Genomic DNA, 15,075 nt, shown 5'->3' with positions numbered 1-15,075 from the left:
TAGAGAGGGAAACAGAGCTATAGAAGGGTGAAGGGATATCCCCCTCCCAAAGTTACACAGAGAGAATGAGTATTCAGATCTTCTGACACTCTAGGGCTAGATCCTTTGGATTATAGATTGAATACCAGAAAGGCCCTTAGAAATCATCTTGTCTAACCCTCTCATCTGGAAACCCAGCAGGTGTCAAATACTTTGCCCAAGGTCACAGAGACAATGAATTGTCTAGCTAGGATTTCAATCTTCTAAACTTAATGTTTTCTTATTTTTTAAATGAGAAAACATATTATAGTGCTTTGCAAACCTTAAAGTGCTATATAATATAGCTCCTTTAAAGCTATTTTATTGCCATATTTTGTCTTTCTATCCCCTACATTTCCCCTTGCCTCTGCTCTCTCCCAGAGAGTCATCCCTTAAAACAAAATTTATTTTAAGAAAGAGGAGGAAAAAAAAACACCAACAAAATTGATCATCACATAAAAAAATCAGACATCGTATGCAATGTTCCTCTCCCCTGGCCACCCACCTCTTAGATTATTTGCTCTTTTCTCCATGATGCAGTGTCTTTGCCCTCTTCCTTGGGGCTGCTTCCTCCTCCATAGGCCAATACATGATGTTAGGCATTTTACTAGAAACCTTACTCATCTCCTTGATCAGTTTCCCTCCCACAACCAACTGCCATTGTTCAGTTTTCACCATTCACTACAGAGTCACTGGGTGGCTGTCCCTTTGCCCCACATTGGGGGAAAACCCCTCAGAACTGCTTGGAAGGCAAATCTCCATTTTCAGTTCTCATTGTTCTTCACTTCTGCTCTACAGAGTCATCTTCTCTAAGCTTCCTCCTTGTACTCTCCCTCTGTTGCCAGATCATATGCTGGAGTTCAAGACCATAAGCTTGTGGAGAGAGAGGGAGAAAGTGGAAGGGCTGGTGCTGAGTGCTGGCTTTAGGGTTTTTTAAGTGAGCCAAGCATTTTTTCAGAGTGGCTAAAATGGAAATATTTTCCTGCATCCTGCTATTCTTGGGATTATTCTTGCCCTGTAGGCTCAGATGGTAAACCATTGTTAGAAGAGTTGACATGGAGTGCCTCAGCCTGGGGGGAAAGCCAGTGGTGATGAGGTGGATAGAGTGTAGACAACAAGAGACAGAAAGATGGGGATACAAGTCTTGCCTTTAATACTAGTTATATGACATTGGACAAGCCACATAACGTCTATGGATCTCAGTTTCTTCAGCTGCAAAATGAGGACAGTGAGCTTGATGCCCTCTGAGATCCTTTCCAACTCTACATTTATGAGTCAAACTAGAAATAAGATAAAAAAGAAATTATTAAGAGAGAAGGCACTAGGATTAGGAGCCATTGGGAAAGGTTTTCTGCAGAAAATGGACTTTTAGTTGGGACTTAAAGGAATGCAGGAAAGTCAGTGGGTAGAGATGAGGAGGGTGAGCTTTCCAGTTATGGGGAACAGCCAGCCAGAGAAGATGCTCAGAACAGAAATTGAATATCTTATATTCATGGAACATCAAGGAAGATGGTGTCACTCATTCAAAGAGAACATGTTGGAGAATGAAATATGAGATTGGAAAGGTAGGAAGGGGCAGGTTATGTAGGGCTTTGAATGCCAAACAGAGTATTCTGTATATGATTCTGGAGGCAATAGGGAACCACTGGAGTTTGTCGAATGAGGGTTGGACATGATTGGACTTTTGCTTTAGGAAAATTACTTTGGTGGCTGGAGGATGGATTGGAGTGAGGAGAGATTAGAGGCAGCTGGACCCACCAACAGGCTATTGCAGTAATCCAGAAGTGAGGTGGTGAATACCTGTGCCAAGGTGGTGATGGTGTCAGAAGAGAGAAGGGGGCATATTCAAGAAATGTTGCAAAGATGAAATTAGCAGGTCTTGGCAACAGCTTGAGAGGGTGAGAGATTGTGGGGAATCCAGAATGACTCTTCGCTTATGAGTCTGGGTGATTAAGAGGGTATTTCCCTCTACAGTAAAAGGGAAGGTGGAGGAGGAGAGAGTTTAGGGGACAGATGAGGTCTCTTTTGGACATACTGAGTTTAAGTTATCTACTGGATATCTAGTTTGAGATGTCTGAAAAGCAGTTGGACATAAGAGATTGGAGGTTGGCCCAGAGGATGGGTCAGAAAAGGTAGATTTGAGAATCATTAGCCTAGAGATGATGAAATCACCTGATAAGAGTATAGAGGGAGAAGAAAAAAGGGTCCAGGACAGAATCCTGAGGGACACACATGGTTGGATGATTTATGATGTGATCTGGAAGAGAATCTAGCAAATGAGACAGAGAAGAAGAGGCCAGATTGGTAGGAGGACAATCAGGAGGGAGGGGTATCTCAAAAAATTAGAGAGAAGAGAATATCAAGGAAGAATACAGAGAAGGAGGGGCCAGATTGGTAGGAGGACAATCAGGAGGGAGGGGTATCTCAAAAATTAGAGAGAAGAGAATATCAGAGGAAGGGGGAGAGAGAGACAGAAACAGAGACAGAGAGAGATCAAGGGAGAATGAAGACTGAGAAAAGATCCTTGACTTTGGCAACAAAGAGATCATTGGTAACTTTGGAGAGAGGAGTTCTTTGGAGTGATAAGGTTGGAAGCCAGATTATAAAGGGTTTAAGAAGAAAGTGAATACTAAATCAATTGATTAAATAAAAAAATTTCAAATAAAAAAAGAAGAAAGTGAATAGAAAGTAAGTGGAGACTCCTATTGTAGGTGGCCTTTTTGAGGAGTTTAACTACAAAGGTAGAAGAGATATATGATGATAGCTACTGGGGATATAGGACCAAGTGAGAGTTTTTTTGAAGATGGAGGAGACATGGGAATGTTTATAGACAGTAGGGAAAGAGCCAACTGAGAAGAGATTGAAAAGAAATCAAGAGTTGGGTATAGGTATGATCCCATGCCATAGGGATGAGACAGTGAATATTTTTTTAAGGAGAAGGAACAGACTTTCCCACCACCTCACACAAAGGTAGCTAGATAGGACTAAAAAGAGTCTGCAAGATAGTTCTAGTATGGCCCTTCACTCCTACAACTTTCCCAGACATAGAGAAGACAGAGAGCTAATTCTCCCTCTGCCATCCTACCTGGTAGGGATTTTCGTTTCAGTATCAATATTGTATCCTCATGATCCAAATATAACCCCAAGAAACAACAGACACACATCCTTCCCTATTCTAAACTTCCCTTTGCATATGAACCCAAATGCAACATTGATAACAATTTGTGGTAGCAGAATCTCAGGCCATGTTGAAGTGGGTGGAAATCAGTCTTTGCCTCTTTTTTCCATCCTAGCTCCTGCCTCACATCACCAGGAATTACCTCAAACAAGGCTACATGGAAAAGACTGGCCCAAAGGTATGCTTTTGGGTGGGGAGGACATGGGGATTTAGTATCCTGGGAGGAGAAAGGCTTGGAAAGTACTTGGGGAAGGTAGGAAGGAGGCAGCTCTCTAAATTAGTCTGCCTTGAGTCTCTTAGATGATGGGCCCTGGTAAAGACCTCCTCTTCACCCACCCAAAAAGAGATACAGTATCCATGTCAAAGGGGAAAGTTAGACACATCCCTTAAACTCAGTCTAATGAATAACAAGTAGCATTTATGTAGCAATTCAAGGATTGCCAACTTTACAAATAGAATCTCATTTTATCCTCTCAACAACTCACAGATAGGGGTTCTTATTATCCCCATGTTACAGATGAGAGAGCTGAGGCAGGCAGAGATTAAATGATTTGCCCAGGATTTATACAGTTATTGTCTGAGGTCAAATTTGAACCCAGAACTTCCCAACTCAAAGCACTCTATCTCCCTTACCACTCTAGATTCTGCCCTTCCTCTCAACCCCTACTTCTGGGCAATCACATGTAAGCAACAAAATATCTTATCAGTAATATCAATCACTTAGCAAATATTTATTGAGTCCTTACTATGTGCCAAATACTCTGGGATGCAAAGACCAAAATGAAATTCACCCTACCCTCAAGCAGCTTATGTTCAGTGGGGGGTGGAGGGAAGAGACAACATGCTCATATATGAATATATGCAAAACAAATATTAGATCATTTTGAAGAAGCTCTGTTTTGTGGAAGCAGAGAAAGTGGGGAGCATTTATTCCTTCCTACTGTTAGATTAGGCCACGGTCAGACTGGTGGGGTTTTTTTTTCCCTCAAGCAATTAAAAACAGGAAGTCTGGTTGATTCAGATTTAAGTAACTTCGAACACAAGAAGATAGTCCACAGACTTAGTAATAATAACACACACTTCTATATACCCTTTAAGGTTTGCAAAGCAGTGTGTGATGCATTATCTCATTTGATCCTCACAGTTACCTGGTAAGGCTGGTGCTGTTGCTATTTCCATTTTACAGAAGAGAACACTGAGGCTCACTGAGATAAAATTATTTCCCTAGGATCATAGAGTTAATAAGAGTCAGAGGTGGCTCAGTGGATAGAGAGCCAGATCTGGAGATAAGAGGTCCTGGGTTCAAATGTGACCTCAGACACTTCCTAACTATGTGACCCTGGGCAAGTCACTTAATCCCAGTTGTCTAGCCCTTATCACTCTTCTGCCTTGGAAACAATTGATTCTAAACTGGAAGGTAAGAGTTAAAAAAAAAAAGAAGAAATAAGAGGGCTAGGATACAAAACCAGGTTTTACGTCAACTCTACTATTTGTCCATGTACTTTATGTTAGATACGTTAGCACATACATATACTAGATATAAAGGCTGACTTGCACATGCAGTGTGTAAGGATACATGCCTACAGGTTCATACACAACTCTTTTTCTTCCCTTTGGGCAGGGGAACTCTGGGCGTTTGTACCCGGTTCACAGAGAGGCATGAAGGAATGAAGGAAACAAGCTCCCCAGACTCCCTTGATGACTGTCCCCAATGACTCAGAGTCACTCCATCATCCCTCAGACCCATAGTCTACATGCTAGAATGGCTGGGACTGGGATCTGTTCAAGAGCTAAATTTTCTGGCCTCCTGAGCAGTTGATGTGTCTGCTTTTCTCAGCTTCCCTTTTTCTGAGACATCTTGCCCGCAGCCTGAGAAAGAGGGAAATGTCTGTTTCCTGCTGAAAGGGTTACCTACTGGCTGCTAGACCACAGCTCAGAAAGAGAGAGACACTTTTCCTTCTAGGACAGGATGATGGCACTGGGAGCTGGGCTGTGTGAGTGGTAGTGGCTATATTTTGTATTTTTTAAACCCTAACCGTTTGTCTTAGAATCAATGCTAAGTATCGGTTCCAAAGTAGAAGAGAGGTACAGGCTAGGCAATGGGGGTTAAGTGACTTGTCCACACATAGCTAGGAAGTGTCTGAGGCCAGATTTGAACCCAAGACCTTCCATCTCTGGCCCTGGCTTTCTTTCCACTGAACCACTTAGCTATCCCACTACATTTTCTTTTTAAAGATTGTTTCAATCAATAAAGCCTGCCTTTTCTCTCTCCTATCCATCTCCATTGAGAGAGAAAGAAAAAATAAAACTCTTATTACAAATATGTAGTTAAGCTAAACCAACTCTCACATTGCCCTTTTTAATATATATCTGCACTTTTGGGTTCTTTCCTCTTTCTTTGATCTCTTTGGGGGTTAGACCTAGTAGGGGTATCTTTGAGGCAAAGGATATTTACAGTTGGGGGCACTTTTTCAAATTAGTTTCCAGAAAGACTGGACTATTTTGCAGCTCTGGTAATAAATGCATTAATGTACCTGTTTTTACACAGCTTCTCCAGCATTTTTCAGTTTCCCTTATGGTCAAAGAGCCTACATTTTTTTTAACCTTTACCTTCCATCTTGGAATCAATACTGTGTATTGGTTCCAAGGCAGAAGAGTGGTAAGGGATAGGCAATGGGGATCAAGTGACTTGCCCAGGGTCACACAGCTGGGAAGTGTCTGAGGCCAGATTTGAACCTAGGACCTCCCATCTCTAGGCCTGGCTCTCAATCCACTGTCCCCTCAAAGAGCCTACATTTCTGAGCTTGAGGAGACCCCTAAGGAGGGAACATGATCAAGGGAGCTTTGGGGTCCCCAACCAATGGGAAAAGCAGGGATAGAAATGAATGAGCATGGCTCGTATCAACTTAGTTGGGTTTCTCTACAAATATTTTGGCCTTCTGCCATCTTAGGAGCATATGAGAGCAAGGTCAAGTGAGGGAGCCAAGGAAAACTCCAAGGAGGAAGAACTGATTTCTTCCCAATTTCCTTTCCCCTACCAAGAGTTCAAAGGAAGTTCCTTGATGGTAGGGACTGCTTCATCCTTTGTATTTGAATCCCTAATCCCTGGCATAGTGCCTGGTACATAGCAGGCACCTAATAAATGCTTGTTGATTGATTAATTGAAAGGAGAGGTTCCAGGTCAGGTATAATAGAAAAAGCAAAGGAATTGCAGTCAGAGACCTGGGTTCAAATCCCATCTCTTCTCCTAATAGCCTATTGACTTGGGCCAAGTAAATTTCTTGGTGCCTCATTTTCTTCATTTGTAAAAATGAGGGGCTAGACTCAATGTCGTATAAGTTTCTTTCTAGCTCTAAATTCATGACCCCATGGTTCTTCCAGAAGTAGGGATGGGGTAGTCTATACCCTCTGATCTTTCCTGGGAGGCATTTGGATAGAAGAAGGAACAGACCTCTGAACATTCTTCCCATTGACTTGGCATTCTGGGGAAGTTCTTGGCCTGTTTGGGGGATTGACCTCCTGCACCGGGATGCCTGATTCCTGACTTCTAGCCTTGGAAAGTATCCCCATCCCCTCATCCTGTGTGACAAAGAGGATCATTTTCTCTCTGTGTGTGCATGTTTCTGTCTGACTTCTATCTGTATATCTTATAGCAGAGAGAAGCATTTAAGAAACGGTGGTTTGCTCTTGACCCTCAGGAGAGAAGGCTCTTCTATTACAAGAACCCATTGGTAAGAAACAGTTGTGTTGATTTAAAGGAAGACACAGTGAATTGAGAGCCAGGCCTAGAAATGGGAGGTCCTGGGTTCAAATCTGGCCTCAGACATCCTAGATGTGTGACCCTGGGCAAGTCACTTTACCCCCATTGCCTAACCCATATCACTCTTCTGCCTTAGAACCAATATATAGTATTGATTCTAAGATGGAAGGTAAGGGTTTTTAACAAATAAACAAACAAACAAATAAATAAAAATGAAGGGAGTCCTAGTCCTCGAAAGGAAATATGGAGTCTAGTGTGGACAAAAACTGCAGTTCGTATGGGGAATGCCAGTTTACTAATAGACACAGAAACATGAGTCAGGGGATTATCTCATTCACCTCCAAATTCAGGGTGATCTAAGACAGATGGCCAGACCCATCTTTAGTTGCTCATTCTGGGGTCAGATATTTCTTCCTTCTCTATATCTAACCCAACTCCTACCCACTACAGCTTAATGAACCTGTTTCTTTTTGTTGTTGTTGGCGTTGTAACCTCTGGGAATTGTTTCCTGGTTTAAGAATTCCCAAGGTTTTTTTAGTCTCTTTCATACCCTTTGACTTTGAGCAAGCCTTCCTGTTCTCCCCATTCAAAACGGAAGAAAATAAATTCTATACTTTCCCATGTATTCATACACAGATTAAAAAAAATAAGAGATGAATTTTTCCCAAAGAAAGCTCTATTCAGAACATAACATCTTATGGTGTCCAATCGTCTTCCCTCTAATCCACAACTCCCACCCCTCCAGTACTTCTGCTTTTAGAATAGTCCCCATGCCCCCCTGACAAACTTCGGGCATTCTCCGAAGGTCCTATACTCCAGGATGGGAGCCCTTGTCCTGGATGCAAATGATTCATTTCTGAATCCTCACCTTACCCTGCATCAGAGGAATTTGAAATTTTTTCCTGTCTTATCTTTTATTATTTTTATTTTTTAAATAAATCTAATTAATTCATTTAGAATATGTTTCCATGGTTACATGATTCACGGTTCTTTCCTTCCCTTCCTCCCTCCCCACTGCCGTAGCCAATGAGCAATTCCACTGGGTTTTACATGTGTCATTGATCAAGATCCATTTCCATATTATTAGTATTTGCACTAGGGTGATCGTTTAGAGTCTAATCACCAATCACATCCCCATCAAACCTTGTAATCAATCATATTTTGGAACTAGCAAATTTTGTTTCCCAGAGCGAATCCAAGTTTAGCTGAGGATGAGGAAGAGGCACTTTGGACCTTGGGACTTAAGACCCTATGTTGGGAGAGACCCCTAATACTATTCTCTAAGGGGGAAGCACATGCCTTAGGACACTGTGAGGTTCCTACTGGGGAGTCCAAAAGGGAGAACATTTTTTTAAAGTCTTAGAGTCAGTACTGTGTATTGGTTCCATCGCAAAAAAAGTGGTAAGGGTTAGGCAACTGAGGTTAAGTGATTTGTCTAGGATCACATAGCTAGATACTTATCTTGAGGCTAGATTTGAACCCAGCACCTTCTGCCTCTAGATCTGGTTCTCTATCCATCAAGCCACCTCATTGCCCCTTGTAGGAATAATTTTTTTTAAACCCTTACCTTCCATCTTGGGGTCAATATTGTGTATTGGCTCCAAGGCAGAAGAGTGGTAAGGGCTAGGCAATGGGGGTCAAGTGACTTGCCCAGGGTCACACAGCTGGGAAATGACTGAGGCCAGCTTTGAACCCAGGACCTCCTGTCCCTAGGCCTGACTCTCAATCCACTGAGCTACCCAGCTGCCCCCTAGGACTAATTTTTGATGCCAGTGAGATGCTAAGTTTGGTGGTTGCTCTGATAAAGGTGCCCTTTTAAATTTTGGTACCCTGGGAAAAAGCAAAACCAAAGAAAAGTCTCACTTGGCCCACCCTAGTTATGGCTTTGGACTGCTATACTGCTTGATCACATTCTGGAGCCCCCAGCAAAAATCCTCCACAAGACCCTCAAGTCCTCTGGGAAAAGAAGAAGACTTGCTCTAGGGGGAGTGAGGTCTGTCCTTCTGTGGGGCCACAGCAATACGAGGCGACCATGACCTCCATACCGAAGCAGCTGCTTACTATTAGTCACTTTCCCACCTGTTCTCCTTCCAGGATGCCTTTGAACAGGGTCAGGTTTTCATCGGGAACAAGGAGCATGGGTACGAGATCCATGATGATGTCCCCAAGGGCGTCCGGGGGAACCGCTGGAAGGCTGGCATTACCATCGTCACTCCAGAGCGAAGATTTGTCTTTGCCTGTCCCAACGAGAAGGAGCAGAGGGAATGGCTGGAGAGTTTACGGCATGTCCTGGCCCTCCCCATGACTCCCCTAAATCCTTATGGTAAGATCCACAAAATCATCAGTTTAAACTTAGAGCTAGAAGGGGGCTCCACAGGCCACCTAATCTGACCTCCTCAGTTTTCCAAGTGGAGAAACTGAGACCAGGGAGGTGAAATGACTTGTTGGCAACAAAATGTCATGTTTGGTTTTATTCTTAGACAAAGGTAGAAAGCAAGGTGGTGACTTTCCTGCTGGCTACATAGGTATGTTCCCAGGATGCCAGGACACTGACAAGGTCTAGGGTCCCTTCCATCACTCCTGATCCTTCTGCTTTGCCCCTGGAAAATGCTCATAGCACAGGTCCCATCCCTCCAGAAGAGTGGATGCTGCTAACTCTGGAGAGATGCCAGAATCACAGTCTTGAAGCAGGCTGTTGGTCCCATTCTTTCCCAATCCACCACATCTCTGGTAGAGGGAAAACTCAGCCCTTTTCTCATGAGAAAAAATGTGGGCCTCACTGCTGAATTATTTATTATTAGTTGGGGTCCTGCACCCGCTGGACCACCCCTGGGACTTTTCAGAGCACACAGGAAGGGAAGCCTATTTTTAGCCTCAGTTCTTTTCTGTTTGTGTCAGCAATTCCCTCCCCCCTCCACCCCTCTTCCCTCCAACTTGAACCACTTTCCTCCTTCTCTTCCTAACCACTGGGCTATAACTCAATAGAAAGAGGGATTCTGAATAACTCAAGCTGGGAAGTCCCCTGGCCATCTCACAGGTCAAATTCTAGCCCAAACAGAAATGGGAGTAGATCAAGAGTAGGTATATGTGTGAAAAATCAATTTAGTAATTTTCAGAAGGGACCCCCCCGCCCCCCCAAATTTGTCTCTTTTACAGATGCAGACGCTAATTCATCATCTGCATTCATTTATCATTCCTAAAGTTTCATTTCTTCTCCTCTAACATGGTTGAGGGTTGGGTGCTGGGATCAAGTTAGCTCTAAGATCCTTTCTAGTTCTAAATTTTATGAGAAAAACACATCCTAAAGAATCCCAGAACTGGGATTCCCAGACCTGGAGGGCACGCCACTAAACTAGGTGGCCCAGTGGATAGAGTCCTGGGTCTGGAGTCCTTCTGAATCTAGCTGCGTGACCCTGGCCAAGTCATGTAGCCCTGTTTACCTGAATTTTCTCATCTGTAAAATGAGTCAGAGAAGGAAATAACAAACCATTCCAGTGTCCTAGCCAAGAAAACCCCAAATGGGGTCATCAAGAGTTGGACATGGCTGAATGACAATTAAAAAAGGTCCCTCTAGGAGCAGCTGCAGTTCTAAAAGCCCCGTTGTTCCTCCTCTTAATCTTTATTACAGCCTAACCCTAAACCTGGGCAGTCAGACCCACAGGCCCCTCCTACTGGGGCAGAAAGGAGAAGTTCTGGCTGGAAAAATACAGGCTTTGAAAATGACCCCACACCGTCCCCTAGTGGCAGACTGTCAAGTGCACCACCTGGCAGAACCCAAATCAGGATCAGCTGTCCAGCAGAGCAAATTTAGCCTTTAATTTTAAATGATGATGTGGGGATGGGCAGCGCAGGAGTAAGGAGGGTTTCTGGATTAAGGGTAGCAGATAAAATTTCTTTTCTTTTCCCTTCTTTTTCTTTGTATTTTTCTTTCCCTCTTTTAAAAATTTCCCTGTTCTTTTTCTCTATTTTATTTTTATTCTTTTTTCTACCCTCTTTTCCTTCCTTCCTTCTCTCTTTTTCTTTTTCTTCCTTCCTTCCTTTTTTATTTTCTTTTCCCTCATTTTCTCTTTTTACTCATTCCTTCTCTTTCTGTATCTCTCATTTTCTTCCTTCCTTTTTCCTTTCTTTTTCTCTTCCTTTATTTCTCCATCCTTCTCTCCCTCCCTTCCTAACCTTAACCCTCCCTTCCTCCTCTCATTTTCTATTTTTACTCATTCCTTCTCTTTCTGTATCTCTCATTTTCTTCCTTCCTTTTTCTTTCTTCCTTTCTTTCTCCTTCCCTCTCTCCCTCCATCCCTTCTTCCCTTCCTTCCTTCCCTTCCCTTATTTTCTCTACCCATTTCTTACTCTTTCTCTCCTTCCCTCTTTTCTGTTTCTCTCTGTTTTCTCCACTCTTTTTTTCTTCCTCTCTTTCCCCATTCCTCCTTCAATTACTCCTTTTTGTTATTCCCTCTCTTTATCTTTCTCCTATATTTCCCCTTTTCTGTTTCTCTCTTTCTCTCATCCTTTTTCTTCTTTTTCTGTCTCCCTTGCCTTTTCTTCTTCTCTCCTCTCTTTTTTCCTTCCTCTTTCTCTGTTTCTCCTCTTTCCCTCTTCCTCTTGCTTCTCTGTTTCTTCCTCTCTCCCTTCCTTCCTCTATTTCTCTCTTCTTCCCCCTTCTCATTTTTTCTTTCTCTCCTCTCTCATTAAGAGTTGGTTTGCTTTGCAATTCATTTGTACACAAGATCCCCACCATTCTCTCTCTTCCTTCTGTTTCAGCAACAGCAGCTACTGGACAGAGGTGACTAGAACTTGGCCAACTTGCTCAGTTCCTACCATGCCTAACTTTGACTTCGTTCCCATTCTGCTTCAGGAAGGAGAAGTTCACTCTTGGGACATAACCTCTGTCTGTAGCAGGAAGGACCAGCAAAAGGCAAACTGTGGTTGGTGGTTTTTGTGTCTCAGGCATTGCTCTAGATGGAAACTGGGCCTGCCTCCAAGGTCCCCTTGGCTCTCTCCTCACCATTCCTCTCCTAGGTCTCTGTAAACCCTGACAGTGACTGAACATAAGGGTCTTCCCTTCAGCAATCAAACAATGGCGACTCTAAGGGCAATATAAGCATAGGTAATACCAGAATCTAATCCAGCAATGACTATAGCATCCTGGCAGAAGACCAAGTGAGAACCTCCTCCCTAACCCCGAAAGACTGAAGCCAATTCTTAAAGCCTGAGACTCCCATGTCCCTGTTACTTCTACCCCAGACAGGAGCCTGTTTGGTGGCCTCCTGTCCTGCTCAGAGACCTTTAAGAAACTTGAGGGGTCCCTCTTGCCATCTACAGGTCTCTATTATCCCAGGAGGGAGAGAATCTCACCAGTTGGCTAGCATCTTTCTTCTTTCTTCTCTTCCTCCTCCTCAGGAAAGCACATTTATTAAGCAGATATTTGCACATGGCATTGGGCTATGGTAAAGAAATGATGCAGAACAAGTGGATAATTGGGTTGTAGGATAAGTTGGATATTATGCAGAAATATTTGAGGGCACGACTTGCTTTGTACTATCAAGGCACAGAAAAACAATGATGCTAAGGGAGCAGAGTGCTTGCCGGCTGTAGGGAATCTGAAAAAGGACCCCTAATCCATAAGTTGTTGGTATTTGTCTCAAGAATGCATGTTATTTGGTTCTTAAAAAATTTGTACAAATATAATCTGGTTGTCTTCCTCAGGCACACTTTAAAATGATCTTATATCCCTCCAATTTATGATAAGTGATGGAATTGATGGTGGGTGTCTACAGGATTTTGAAGAGGATGAATATCAGTTCAAGTCTGGCATCTACTAGAAGTATAACTAGGATCCGGAGACTGGGATTTTCCCCTAGGGCATAAAATTTTTAAAAGTGCAAGTTATACTTGAAAAATTTCAGCAGGTAAAAACAACTAGTCTTAGCATCTAGTTAGTGAGATTGATTAGTTAAAATGGGAACCCACCAGATCACATTTCCCCACCAACACCACCTATGTAACCCAGGTGAGAATCTTCCCTTTTCCTAACTTATACTGATAAAGTTTGCATTACTCATCTTGAGACCTCCATCCCAGGTTTCTCTTTCTCCCACAGATGCACACTTGGGGTTATGATGTATTTGCCCCCACAGAATCTTGTATCCCAAGGTCTTTCCCTCTTCCATCTCCTACAATTGAATTTGTCATCAACAGATAGGTTTTGGTTGAATTTCTGCTGCTTTCCGAAGGTACAAAACAACTTTGAGCTCTGGCTGTCACAGACCAAATGTACGAGCCATGCCTAGGCATAAGAAAAACTTGTTTGTACTTTTCTTGTCAAGACCTGGCAATTCTGCGAGACTAGATTGTATTCTCCATGGAAGTGAATGCCACCCTTGCCAAGATTCCTTGCCCAGCTAAAAGGTTGGAAGTGAAGCGGGGAGGAGATTCAGAACACCCCATAGGATGCTGGGAAATTATTCTTCAAGGAACTGGGTCAAATTTTCATTTTTGACTTTCAATGTCTCCCAGTAGGATGGGGTGGGCCAGGTGTGGCCCAGTTTGTAGTCTACTGCTTTTGTTCACATAGAAGACACTCAATAAATATTTATTGAATTAACCTCCAGGTGTCTGAGAGTTAAATATGGCAAACTAAATAAATAGCATCCTATTTAATCAGATGACATAATGTATCACTCTCTGCAAACTCTTAGTTTCTGAGTTGAAAGGGTCCTTAGCCTTAACCATCTGCTCTAATTCTTTATGCAGCTGAAGAAATTAAGGGACTGATCCAAGGTCACATAGGTAACTTGGGGTGGGGTGGGGCATTGTTCTAACTCCAAACACAGGTTACCTCCAACTGTAGCACACCATATCCTTAAAGTGTTGCATGTTAAATATGACCCATTATTTAATGTAGCAATGTGGGAAATATGGTGAGGGATGGCCCCCAAATTCCTCCAAAATGAAATATAAAATCCTCTGTTTGGTGTTCAAAACTTTCTAACCTGCCCCTCCCCCTACCTTTCCAATTGTTTTTTTTTTAACACTTTCTGTCTTAGAATCCATAGTAAGTATTGGTTACCCCCATTCCAGTATCACAGACCTCTTCTTCTGACTTCCTAAATTGTCTTGCACCGGAAAAAATAATCTACCCGGACCTTTTGTTGGCTATGCTGCTCTAAAATTCTATTTGATGTGCTATTTTAAAGTTATTTGGAGGGGCTGTTGGGAGAATTCAGTTGGAGTGCTCCTTCTAATCCAAAAAAACCATATATATATAATGAATGATGGAGAGACTAGTTTTCAGAGGTTGTAAAGGGGAAGCCATCTCCCCTATTTATTCTCCACCAGTTAGTAGTAAATGCTTTCTAAAGAGATGATTAATCTTTTTTTTTTTTTTGGTAAATTGATGTACTTTTCCCCTTAAATTTTATATCTGATGTTTATTCCAAAAGTCCCTCCAGCCCCTCTCCCTTTCTCTTATTTCCCCTATTAAGAATTCAAGAAGGGAGCAGCTGGGTAGCTCAGTGGATTGAGAGTCAGGCCTAGAGATGGGAGGTCCTAGGTTTAAATCTGACCTCAGACACTTCCCAGCTGTGTGACCCTGGGCAAGTCCCTTACCCTTCATTGCTAGCCCTTACTGCTCTTCTGCCTTGGAACCAATACACAGTATTGATTCCAAGACAAAAGGTAAGAGTTTATTTAAAAAAAATGCAAGAAAAATAAAACCCATTACAAATACAAATACAAGCAAAATAAAGTTTTACCTTAACCGTGTTTCCAGCCTCCCCACCCCATAAGAAAAGGAGGAACAAGAAAGAAAGAAAAAAAATATGGTTCAGTCTACACTCTGAGTCCATCATTCTATCTGGAGAGGGAGAGCATGTTTGAAAGGATTAATCTAAGGGTAACCATCACTAAACTGACATCAGTCAATCAGTCAACAAGTATTTATGGAGGTGCCTTCTAAGTGCTAGTCACTTTAGTAAGTATTTAAGATACAAATAAAGACAAAAGACACTCTTTGCCCTCAAGGAGCTCACAGACTAAGTGGAAGAGACAAATAATGATATAAAAGCAAAATATAAACAGGCTAATCAACAGAGTGAAATAACTAACATTAAGAGAAGAGGCT

At 42.5% G+C, this 15,075-nt stretch overlaps 1 protein-coding gene across 2 annotated transcripts in view; it reads left to right on the top strand.

The window, feature by feature from the left end:
• ADAP2 (ArfGAP with dual PH domains 2) overlaps positions 1-13,557 on the top strand; it is a 33,269-nt gene extending 19,712 nt beyond the window's left edge. Inside the window, exons 8-11 of one of the 2 annotated variants that reach the window (XM_007485565.2) lie at positions 3,312-3,374; positions 6,850-6,927; positions 9,051-9,279; positions 11,715-13,557. In XM_007485565.2, coding sequence (XP_007485627.1) covers positions 3,312-3,374; positions 6,850-6,927; positions 9,051-9,279; positions 11,715-11,740 — 396 coding nt within the window. In that variant the 3' untranslated portion in view covers positions 11,741-13,557. The remainder of the gene's footprint in view (positions 1-3,311; positions 3,375-6,849; positions 6,928-9,050; positions 9,280-11,714) is intronic. The other variant, XM_007485567.2, reaches the window with a different exon arrangement.
• The last annotated feature ends 1,518 nt before the right edge of the window (positions 13,558-15,075 follow it).

This window comes from Monodelphis domestica, chromosome 2 (genome assembly GCF_027887165.1).
Source record: "Monodelphis domestica isolate mMonDom1 chromosome 2, mMonDom1.pri, whole genome shotgun sequence".
Taxonomy (NCBI): Eukaryota; Metazoa; Chordata; class Mammalia; order Didelphimorphia; family Didelphidae; genus Monodelphis; species Monodelphis domestica.
The sequence above is the reverse complement of the archived record's forward strand: the minus strand, read 5'-3'. Positions and strand labels throughout refer to the sequence as shown.